The sequence below is a fragment of the Gracilinanus agilis genome, chromosome 4 (genome assembly GCF_016433145.1).
Source record: "Gracilinanus agilis isolate LMUSP501 chromosome 4, AgileGrace, whole genome shotgun sequence".
Lineage (NCBI taxonomy): Eukaryota > Metazoa > Chordata > Mammalia > Didelphimorphia > Didelphidae > Gracilinanus > Gracilinanus agilis.
In genome coordinates, this window is record NC_058133.1 from 514,133,005 (window position 1) to 514,145,165 (window position 12,161).

The 12,161-nt window shown below is 46.0% G+C and overlaps 1 protein-coding gene across 1 annotated transcript in view; it reads left to right on the top strand.

The window, feature by feature from the left end:
* The window catches only part of COL6A3 (collagen type VI alpha 3 chain), a 68,708-nt gene that overhangs the window by 51,369 nt on the left and 5,178 nt on the right, over nucleotides 1–12,161 (top strand). The window contains exons 24-30 of the mRNA XM_044675684.1: nucleotides 456–552; nucleotides 949–1,647; nucleotides 3,149–3,251; nucleotides 5,903–6,017; nucleotides 6,276–6,525; nucleotides 9,067–9,330; nucleotides 11,192–11,290. Coding sequence (XP_044531619.1) covers nucleotides 456–552; nucleotides 949–1,647; nucleotides 3,149–3,251; nucleotides 5,903–6,017; nucleotides 6,276–6,525; nucleotides 9,067–9,330; nucleotides 11,192–11,290 — 1,627 coding nt within the window. The remainder of the gene's footprint in view (nucleotides 1–455; nucleotides 553–948; nucleotides 1,648–3,148; nucleotides 3,252–5,902; nucleotides 6,018–6,275; nucleotides 6,526–9,066; nucleotides 9,331–11,191; nucleotides 11,291–12,161) is intronic.

Sequence of the window (12,161 nt, forward strand, 5' to 3'; positions counted from 1 at the left end):
TAAAGGAGGATGGATGGAGTATGATGGATTCAGTCAAGACTTTCAGGCCATCAGGGCAGCTTGGATAGAATGTTGGACCTGGAGTCAGAAAACCCTGAGTTCAAATTTGGCCTCAGACTAGCTGTGTAACCGTGGGCAAATCAATGAACTTCTGTTTGCCTCAGTTTTCTCAATTATAAAATGTAGATAATAAAAGCATCTTTCTTATAGGATAATTATTATTCTGAAATAAAATTACAAAGTACTTAACACAATGCCTGGCCCATAATAACCACCATAAAATGTTTTCTATTATTATTAATTATTCTAACATGACTTCCAGGGCAGAGTCTATAAGTTCCTATATTGGTGATCTATCTATCTATCTATCTATCTATCTATCTATCTATCTATCTATCTATCTATCTATCTATCTATGTTGGTCTTATTTGCCTGTGCCCTTTTGTCTGACCCAGATCAATAACACAGCTGTGGGCCATGCTCTGGTTCTCCCCTCTGGAAGGAACCTCAATGACTTCTTGAAGAACGTGCTGACTTGCCATGTCTGCTTGGGTAAGGTGCACCATATTGGTTTAGGTTTCATCTGCTCATCCATGGGGTTGATCCAGTGGTGGGATGGACAGGCAGCAAACATTTGTTAAGGGATTCCCATATGCCAGGCCCTTGGGATCACAGAAAGGCAAGAGCACCAACTTCAAATTGGACAGCTCTTCTGTGAGTTGGGGGTGGCATTGACTGTGTCTTTGTTCCACCTCATTCTTGTTCGATATTCAAAAGCCTGAGACGGGAGTGGAAATCTGGCCATCAGTATGACTGGGATGCATGGAGATGTTTCCAGATTGGCCAATGCTCGCCTCACATCTCGACCAATCCCACGTCCCTTCTAAGCCCCAGACCAGTCCCTGAGTGGCACAGACTCAGGCGTCTCTTCACGATGTTTCTCCCTAGATATATGTAATCCTGACCAGTCGTGTGGATTCGGCAGCTCTCGACCGGCCTTCAGGGACAGGCGAGCTGCAGGCAGTGATGTCGACATTGACATGGCCTTCATCTTGGACAGCTCAGAGACCACGACCCCATTTGCGTTCAATGAGATGAAGAAATACATCGCCTACACAGTCAAGCAGTTGGACATCAGTCCCGACCCCAAGATGTCCCAGCACCTCACCAGAGTGGCAGTCCTCCAGCATGCCCCCTGGGAGCATGAAGGCAATTCCAGCTTCCCTCCTGCCCGTGTGGAGCTCTCATTAACTGATTATGGCTCCAAGGACAAGCTGGTCGACTTCCTCAACAACCACATGACCCTGTTGCCTGGGACCAGGGCTCTGGGGAACGCCATTGAGTACACCATAGAAAGCATCTTTGAAAGTGCACCCCACCCTCGGGACCTAAAGATCGTGGTGCTGATGGTCACCGGAGAAGTGAAGAAGGCTGAGCTCGATGACCTCCAGAGGATCATCGTCCAGGCCAAGTGCAAGGGATACTTCTTCGTTGTGCTGGGCATTGGCCGAAACGTCAATGTCAAGGACGTCTACAGCTTTGCCAGCGAGCCCAATGATGTCTTCTTCAAACTGGCGTACAAGCCCACAGAGCTAAATGAAGAGCCGTTACTACGCTTCGCCAGGCTATTGCCCTCCTTTGTCAACAGTAAGTACTTGGTTGAGGGAACTAGAGGAGCGCGGATTGGAGAAGAGAAGGCTTGGGGGAATAGAAGAGGCATCTTGAGTATTTTGTCCTTTCTTTGGGTCCCCAGCATTTAGCACAGTGTCTGGCACACAGTGAGTGTTTAATAAAGGCTTGCTGGTGAGATTACATGAGCCATAAAACCATATAGTTAGAGCTGGTCATCGAATCCCTCCCATTTTACAAAGGAAGAAACTAAGGCTAAAGAGCTTAAGTGATGACCAGATACATACAGATGGGAAATAGCAGAGCAGAAGATGTGACCCTAGATATTTGGACTTCCAATGTAATGGTCATTTCCATGATTCCATTGGAAGAGGGTAAAGGTTAGCTTGCTTGGCTCCAATTGGAAGTTCTAGAAACAATGAGTGAATGTCACAAGATGCCAGAAGGAACTTCCTTACATTTAGAGCTCCTCCATAGTGGAGCAGGAGACCTTTTAGTAAAGGCTGGGTATCTACTTGGTGGGTGTCTCATGGGGGGAAGTTCTGAACCCCCACCCAATTCTAAGATTCTGTGGCTGAGATTATGAGCTCATACGATGGGTGGATGACCCCATTAGCTTAGAAGTCTTAGGGCAACAGCTGTGAGATTCACAGATAGCGTGACTGTGTGAGACTCTTCAAACTAATCAATTGGCTTTCTTTTGGTGGATTCATTCACTTCTTCCTGAGGTGGCTGCTTGGCAGCTCCCTTCTTCTAGGTCACAGACCAGGAACGTGAGTTCCATAGAGTCGGTAATATTGCCTCTGTTCTAAACCATTTTATAGATATGCAGAAGAGAGGCTTAGAACACGTAGTCATATCATCTGATGTTGCTTAGAAGTGTCAGAAATGTGAATCAAACTAGATCTTCTGACTCTAAAATCAGAGTACTTTCCACTGTCACCTCATTGGGGATTCCTTCCCAAGCATCAGAGGTGGGATGTGAACCCAGATTCTCTGACACTGGAGCTAGTGTTTGTCTACTGTGATTCATAGAAGGAAATAGCATGAAATGAGATTGGAAAAGGAGGTGGAAACCAGAGGGCTTTCAGGGTGACTCCTGGGATTTTGTACTGTATCCTAGAGGCAAGAGGGGAGCTTGGCTTTGGGTAGGAAGATCAGATCTGTGTTTTGGGAATGTCGTCCTGGTAGATGTGTGGAGGGTGGATTTCCTCTCCTCTCTAAGGGAAGAGAGTCTGGCTGAGGGATGGTTTCCTTGGCTGCTCCATTGCCTTTGGTCTCTGCCAGTCCTCCAGATCGACTACATTTTCCTTTCTACCTAAAAAAACAAACTGCATCTTTAATGTGGTCAGTGGAGCAGTCTGACACAAAAAGTCCAGGAACCTTCCTTCCTGGTAACTCTAAGAAAATCTCCCCATCCCTGTGGACACGAGCATAGCGTGCCCTAACCAGATCCACGAAGGATCCTTTTAGCATCCATCCCAACAATCCCACCTTTGTTGTTTCCTTTTCTGAACAGGTGAAAATGCATTTTATTTGTCTCCGGATGTCAGGAAGCAATGTGATTGGTTCCAAGGGGACCAGCCAGCCAAGAATCCTATCAAGTTGGGCCAAAGGCAGATGTAAGTGATTCTTCTCCAGGAGCTTCTTCTGAAAAGCTCAGAATTGCAATTGGAAAGAGAAAACACCAAAATGGTGCCCTTGTTTTTAAAGTTGCTAATGTTATACTTTAGATGCCTTGTAGTATAGTGGGCAGCTTTGGAGGCAGGGGCACATAGAGGCAAGTCTTGCCTGTGACGTTTTTAACCCATGTAACTATGGACATTTCCCTTAACCTGTCTGGAACTGAGAACTTTGAAAAACATTTTTTTTTCAAATGACAAAACCATTATTTCTCTCCATTGGGAAAAAAAGAAGAAAAAACCCAAACAAATCCTTGTAATAAATAAGTATAATCGAGAAAAACAAATTTCCACATTGGCCGTGTCCAAAAATATTTCTCATTCTGCATCTTGAGTCCATTCTCTATCTATCCTTGAGGAGATGGGTGGCATCATGAGTCCTCTGCAATAGTGGCTGATCATGGCATCCATCGAAATTCTGATATCTTTCAAAGTGGCTTGTCTTTATGATATTGCTGTTTTTGCATGGATTGTTTTCTTAGTTCTGCTCATTTCGCTCTGTATCAGTTCAGAGATGTCTCCTGAGGTTTCTCTGAAGTCATTCTTTTGATGATTTCTTCTAGCCTAATAGTATTCCACTATTAAGTGAATCTTCTAAGACAGAAAAGCTACAGTCTAGTTGCTGATATGCATCAGTTGATGCTGCGAGTTCCCATCCCACCCTCATAGCCCTCTCAGCCCCCAAATGAAATTACAAAACAACATTAGGAAAGACTTAAGAGCTCTACAGAGTAGGCACAAGGCCACGTTTGTCCATTGCACAGCCAGGGCCTTGTGTTGTGCCCAGGAAGGCAGTGGTGGCTGAGTAGGTTCTCAGTGCCCATGTGGGTATTGGCAGAGTCTCAGTGCTCAACCACACAGTGACTGTGTTTCCTGTCTTGAGGCCTGGGGCAAAAGAGCCAGAGGAATTGGGGGAAGTTACAGCCTTAACAAGTGAGCATGCAAAGACACCATGGCATGGGGCGTGCTTTTCTGAAGTGTTGTTCCCTTATACAAATGGCAAAGATGGCCAATTCCCTTATCGAGTCCCTGCTCAGAGGGGAGACTTACATTTCAACTAGCCCAGATAGATGAAATCCCATTATTTCATTCTACTTAAGTACAAGAAGAAATGCGCTTCGGTAGGGGAGGGAGAAGGAAAGGAATGTGGCCCAGACATGGGATTTCCGTTGTGTAGAGAACAACCAGGGAGGTGACGGCCCCAGAGATGGGCTGCTCCACAGTTCTTGCCTGTCGAGGGTTACCTTTGGATCTGAGAGTTTAGGAGACTCCCCCAGGGTCACACAGCAGTGCCAGAGGCCAGATTTGAACTCAATTCTGGTAATCGAGGCAGCCCTCCTTTCCATTATGCTTTGTTGGTCCCCTGTCTTTCCTTTCTCTTCTCTCTTCTCTGTCCTCCTCTCTCTTTCTGGCTCCCTCTTCCCCCTCTCCCCGTCTCCATTCCTTAATTCCTTTCAAAGATTTCTCTTTGGACGAGTGTGCCCTATAATGGGACCAATAAGACATCGTCCTTTATAGGCGTTCTACGGAGACTCGGCCCCCTTTCCATCACATTACACATCTATCTCCCACCTTTCTTTTTGCTGGGTGCCATTTCCGCCACCACTCTATGAGGCAAAGAGATCTCCTTCCTGCCATTACAAATATTCTCCTTAAATTCTAACTAGAACCCAAAGTCCTGGGGATCTTGTGCCATCGCTTGGGCCAGAAATCTCTTGTCTTTAAGCCCATCCTTTGGCCTTACTGAGCATCCAGATGTTACTGCTGTCACACGCATTTCTTTGACCTCATTTTTGGTGGCAAAGAGGCACAGAGCCCTAATAGACTTGGATTCAGGAAAACCCGAGTTCCAATGTTGCCTCGTGAATCTGTGTGACTTCAGAAAATTACTTAGCCATTCTCAGCCTCAGTTTCTGCATCTGAAAAACAGGGATAATAATAGTCCTTACCTCTCTAAGTTTTGTGATATGTTGGTACTTAATTGTTTGCATGTTGTTTCCCCCATTAGCTTGCAATGAGCTCCTTGAGAGTAGGAAATTTTTGTCTTTTCCCTAGTACCTGCCAGTACCTGGCACATAGTAGGCACTTAATGCCACGCCTGGCACATAGTAGGCACTTAATGCCATGCCTGGCACAGAGTAGGCACTTAATGCCATGCCTGGCACAGAGTAGGCACTTAATACCATGCCTGGCACAGAGTAGGCACTTAATGCCACACCTGGCCCAGAGTAGGCACTTAATGCCATGCCTGGCACAGAGTAGGCACTTAATGCCATGCCTGGCACACAGTAGGCACTTAATACCATGCCTGGCACAGAGTAGGCACTTAATACCATGCCTGGCACAGAGTAGGCATGTAATGGATGCTCATTGCCCAGATGACTGAGAAGCTCAGCAAACCTTGGATGCTAATTAAATGTCAGTTAAATAAAATATTGTTTGTGGACATGTCCTATTGAATGTCCTTGAGGGCAGGTGTTGTGCCTGCATTCAGAAGGACCTGCACAGCCCTTTGCACACAGTACAAATGTCATCGATGTTTGTTGCACTGGACTAGTTGGAAAGAGCTAACACTGCCTTTGTTTTTCCAGGCACATTCCTAACAACGCGACCTCTGTTTCTACACCCAAGCCTGTGACTACCACGAAACCCACAACTTCAGCAACTCTACCTTCTGTAAAGCAGACCCCTGTAAAAGTGCACCCTGCCAATCCGGCGGCTGCTCATCCCCCTGTAAAGCAGGCCCCTGCCCATGCAGGCCCTGTGAAGCAGGCCCCTGCCAATTCAGCCCCTGTGAAGCAGGCCCCTGCTCATTCGGCCCCTGTAAAGCAGGCCCCTGCCAATTCAGCCCCTGTAAAGCAGGCCCCTGCCCATCCAGGTCCTGTAAAGCAGGTCCCTGCCATTCCTGTTTCTGCTAATCCAGCCCCTGTAGAGCAGGTCCCTGCCCATCCAGGCCCTGTAAAGCAGGTCCCTGAAAATCCTGTCGCTGCCCACCCATTCCCTGTGAAGCAGGCCCCCGCTGACCCAGTTCCTGTAAAGCAGGCCCCGGCAAAACCAGCCCCAGCAAACCCAGCTACAGTAGCGAGGCCGGTTGCCTCGAAGCCAGCTGCTCCCAAGCCAGTCGCCGCTAAGCCAGTGGCTACAAAACCTGTGACTACAAAACCACTCGCCACAAAGCCGCAGGCCACGAAGCCACTGTCCTCCAAGCCAGCAGGTACGTGTGACCTCCCCCCCGGGGGGCTCCCTGCCCCCAGGCAGAGCCTTGTGGAGCCAGGAAGTCCCTCCTCCCTTCTGGGACTTCAGTGATGGAGGGCAGCCTCCGAGGTGTTTCGTGGGGTCCTTCCCATCACAGCCCTTTAGAACTCACGGATTCCTCACGTAAAAGGAGAAGCTAAAAGGGAGGATTGATTCCGCTCTCGCCGTCCCATGCTGTTTCTCAGAGCCTCCTCGCTCTCCCCCATCCCATTTGTCCTGAGAGAGGACATTCCTTCAGAGGGGCACAGATGAGTGACAAGCTAAACCTATGAAGAAGGTCTGGATTTGAACTGAGACCAAGACCTCCTGCAGGGATTTCAGGCAGCAGTCAGGACTGGGGAGAATTGGAGTTGGGGGTGTCTAATGTGTCACCTCAAAGCAATGGCATGACCCATGGCCTTCTTGGCCAGCAGAGATAATTAGCCATGCAGTCTGGGAGTCAGAAAATCACACGTAGGGCCAGCTGGGTAGCTCAATGGATTGAGAGTCAGGCCTAGAGATGGGAGGTCCTGGGTTCAAATCTGGCCTCAGCCACTTCCCAGCTGTGTGACCCTGGGCAAGTCACTTGACCCCCATGGCCCACCCTTACCACTCTTCCACCTATAAGACAATACACAGAAGTTAAGAGTTAAAAAAAAAAAGAAAATCACATGTAAAAATATTCTCAATTAATTAATTAAATAACAATTTCAAATAAAAAAAGAAAAAAAGAAAATCAAAGACAGGTCATCAGACAGAGAACGCGTGGCTGTTACCCTGTAAAAACAAGCCCTCTCTCTAGTCTGTAGCAGCTCAAGTCAGAGCTGCAGAATCAAAAAATCTTAGAATTCCAGATTCTTAGGATCATGGATTCCCAGAATCCCAGAGTCCCAGCATCCCAGGCTGGGAGAGTCTTCAGAGAGCATCTTGGGAAGTCCACTCTATAACCAAAAGAAACCACCTCTATCAGCTTCCTGCCAAGGGACCTTCCAGTTGTCACTTGGCTTGACGTGGGGGTGAGGAGGAACATGATAATTTTCTTCACGTATTTGAAGGGCCGTCATGAGGAGGAGGGATTGGGCTTGTTCCGTTCGCTCCCAGAGGCCAGAATCAGGAGCAATGGGCCGAAGTTAGTCTAATTTAGGGTTGAGGTCAAGAGAAATTTCCCAACAGAACTGTCTAAAAGTGGGGACGACTCCCCCGATTGGCTTCCCTTCCTTGAAGGTCTCCAGGCAGAAGCTGGAGGACCACTTGCTGGATAGTAGAGATCCCTTTGGGACATGGGCTATTCAGAGGACCACCGAGCTCCCTTTCACCCTTCAGTTCTGTACTTCTGTGAAGATTCCCTGGTGACCATCTGGAGCACACAGAACCCGATCCGAGTGTGGAAGAGCATCCCTCTCCGCTGGAATGAGGCAGTCTGTGACTTCTTAGCTTATTAAAGGGGAGAAGCATAGCAGCCTTTACCACTAGACCATAGACCAGACCCGATCTTGGAAGTGAGCATGGGAAAAGAATGCTCCGGAGAGGCCAAGACACGAAGGGTGGACTGATTTCCGGAAAGCGAGCCCGTGTGGTTTTCTCAGTGGTATTTAGGCAGTGATTTAGATGTTCATTTAGAGAAGATGCTAACATTTGGCCCAGCCCAATAAGCGGGATCGCCATGGAGAAATGCTCCGTAGAGCCGGAGTATCCATTTGAAATGGCTCCACTCTTCTTTGGAGAATCCACGGAGAATGCAGATACCGAAAGGAGTTGCCTAGCAGGAGAAGGCACAGATGGATTTTGAGCCTGGCGCACCAATGGGGAGCTGGATCAAGCCAGCGGGATGACAGCTCATCTGATGGTGGGAGGAGGCGTTCTTTTTATAGAACAAGACACCAGAGAGGACTTTCAGAAAAGTAATTTAATTTGGAAAAGCGTGTCAGAACGGCACGGCATTCCCTTAAAATACTTAGGAGCCCTGAAGGGTTTGTTCTAAGGGAACGCGATGTCAATACATAGAATGAGGCGTTGGATGTCAGGCACTAAACTCTTGCACGTAGGAGAGAGTGTAAAGAAAAGTCTCAAAAGACCAGAATATTGAACCAAGAACCCGAATTAAACAGATGACGTATCAGGGAGGCAACAGTCGGAATTACCTGTCCTGATGGAGGTTGTAACTCTACAGTTCTGGGTCCCTTGACTGAGCAAAGTTTTCCGTGAATTCTGTTCAGTCTATGCCTCAAGAAGTTCTTAGATAATATCAGGAACACATGACAAAGAGCTTAAAGGTCATTGAATCCAAGCACGCCATTTTGCAGATGAGGAAACTGAGGTGCAAATAGGCCATATAAACAGATTTAAAAGTAGAAGGTCCTTTCCAGATCTCCTAGATCAACTACCTCACTTGACAGGTGAAGAATCTGAGCCTCAGTGAGATGAAGTGATCTGGAACCTGTAGTTCCTCTGACTTTAAAATCAGACTCTTTCAGCAGTAACTTCCCATTGGCATGTGTGACTGTTTTGTTTTTTATTTTAGTTAAGACCACCAGAGAAGTCCACGTCTCTGAGATCACGGAGAACAGTGCCAGGCTTCGCTGGGTGAATCCTGACCAACCCAATCCTTATATTTATGACCTCACCATCACCTCCACGCACGACCGCTCTGTTGTCCTGAAACAGAACCTCACTGTGGCCGAACGGGTCATTGGAGGACTCGTTGCTGGACAGACATATCATGTAGCCATTGTCAGCTACCTGAAATCCCAGGTCAAAGGGACCTATGAGGGAATGTTCACTACAAGTAAGTCTCCTTGTTGCTTTAATTAAAAAAAAAAAAGAATTCCCTGAATCTTATATGGAATATAGATTGGTCAATGGAGGCAAAGTGTCCCACCCCAACCTAATTTCCATCTTGTTTTGGAACTAGCAATAATCTTTTATCTTTTTATCTATGTTGTAAAGAATCACATCATAATTAGAATTGCCTAAAGGTGGAACAAGCTGCTTTGGGAGGTCTAGAGTGATTCTGAACAATGTCGGAGTGATCATTTATTAGAGATGTCATGGAGGGGTTCAGAATTCAAGTTTCGGTTGGACCACATGATTTTTGTAGTTGTGTACCCTTCAGGAAATCACTAACCCTCTTCTGTCCAACAAAGTGTTGGACTAGATAACCTTCAAGGTTTCCTCCAACTCTTTGGACTATAAATCTCAGAAATCTCCTCCAATTTTGAGATTTGATGGTTCTTTGAAGTGTTTACATGAATGTAAACATGCCATGCATGTGCCACGTCCATGTGTTTTCCCTGTGCATATGCATGCCCTCTTCCCCAGCAGTGGTTTAACATTTGCCGTGGTGCAAAGTTTTCTAGGTATGTGTACAAGTAGAAAGAAGGCTTTTCCTGTCACTTTCCTTGCTGGACTGTTTAATTTCATTTGTTTTTAAGTAATGTGTTCCCTGGTTTGCTGGTAAAAGAAACACATTGGTGGGGGCTCCTGATCCATGTCTATTAATGGATGCTAACTCAAATGCACAGTATGTGGGATATTATTCAAGGTGGGGCCAATTTTAAAGGATATTCCAGGTGCTCTAACTTTTACCCTATCTACCTACACAAACACACACAGAATTGAGTTTACATTCAATGCAAACCTTCTAGGAATCTGCACTTGATTCATTTCCCCTTGTAACTGGATGCTATCACATGGATTTGCATTATTGTTGGGGTTCCTTAAAGCCAGTCCTTTTACACAGTTATCGCTCTATTCATGGAGCCAAGGCAGAAATACTTGGATTCAATTGATTGTTAGGCTTCGAAAAGACTTAAACAAACCCTTCCCTTCCATCTTCATATCCATTCTAAGACCGAAGAGCAGCAATGGCTAGGCAATCAGGGTTAAGTGACTTATCCAAAGTCACACAGTTGGGAAGCGCCTGAGGCCAGGTTTAAGGCTGTTTTTTTCCCCTCCTGACTCCAGTACTGTTCCTCAAACTACTGAACCATCCAGCTATGCCTAAAAAGACTTAAGTCCATTTTCTCCCTGAACTTCTGAAAATACAAATAAAAGAACAGAGATCTCAGGCATTATTTGTAGGTGAAGTTAATGGTGGATTGTTTCTGCAGAAAACTGGCCCACAATATCCATTCTCCCAATGTTCTGTTTTCACGGATACAAACTTGTCTCTGGACACATTTTGCTCCCCATTCCCCAGTGGAAGACAAATACCTCGAAAGCATTTTTGTTCTCGTACACCCCATTGCTTAGCAGAGTGCCTGGCACACCGAAGGGGCCCAATGAAGGCTTCTTGAATTGAAAACAACCGAATTTCTGAGAAGTTTTTAACAATGGTTCCTGGGAATTACCCAGGAGGGTAGAGGTTGCCTTGGTTTGTTGGTTTAGGAATAGAATCAGGGAATCAGATAAAGTTTTTAGAGAATGATCAGTCAGCGTTTATTAAATGCCAACCATGTGCCAGGCACTAACTGGCACTTTTGTTTATAGAACGCCCTGGTCCCGTTTTAATGTCCATCTTCACTGAAGGTAGTCAGTTAAGCCTGAAAATTTGCCTTCTGCAAGTGACTAAGCAGTGTTGGTACCCCTCAGAGTTCCATGACTCCCTGCTTCTCTCATAGCAAAAACGATTTTGTTCTTTCCTATAGAGAAGACCCAGGCTCCGCCACCTCAGCCACCAAAGTCAGCTTCAAGTGCCACAGTCAACCTCATGGTGAACTCTGAGCCATGGAAAGGGAAGGAAGCAGGTGAGTCGCTGCCCTGCAGAACAGAGGGTTGAGTCTTTGTTTTCATAAGTGGGGATCTCCCATTGTGCAAATTCTTTCTACTGATGTGGATCAGCAACTCACTGTAACTTAGAGCTTTAGAACACTACTTTACCCATAGTCCTCCTCCCCTGTAAAGAATGGTGTGTGTGTGTGTGTGTGTGTGTGTGTGTGTGTGTGTGTGTGTGTGTGTGTGTNTGTAAAGAATTGTGTGTGTGTGTGTGTGTGTGTGTGTGTGTGTGTGTGTGTGTGTGTTTCATTTTTTAAGGGCAGGCTTGGCTATTAGAATGACCTAAAATTTGTCTCAGCATTTTTGTTGTCGCTGTTTTTTTTTTTCCAGTGACATTTTTATCAATAGAGAGATAGCATTTATTAAGCTCTTACTATATGCCAGACACCTGCTAAGTGGAAGGGACTTTCACAAGCAAGTGATACAATCCCTGCCCTCAAGGAGCCTACATTCCAGTGGTGGGGGAAGGAAAGAAGATAATATATAAAGGGGAGCTAGAAAAGAAGACGGGGTGGGACATAATATGAAGATAGTTTAGAAATGGAGCTAAGGCAAAAGCTCATCTATTAAAGTCCCAGGGAGTATTGGGGATAGGAGGCAAAGTTTAAGTTTACCAGTTACTTAAGTTAATTATCAGTTAATTTATTAAGTTTACAGTTAAAGTTTATCAGAGTAAACTTTGTATCAGTTAATTGAATTCTTCACATGCTTCTCTGCCTTCCTTCCCTCCTTCTCTCTCTCCTCTTTCTTTCTCGCTCTTTCCTTCTTCTTTCCTTCTCTCCTTATTTTCCCTTCTTCCTTCTTCTTTCCTTCTCTCCTTATTTCCCTTCTTCCTTCTTTTTC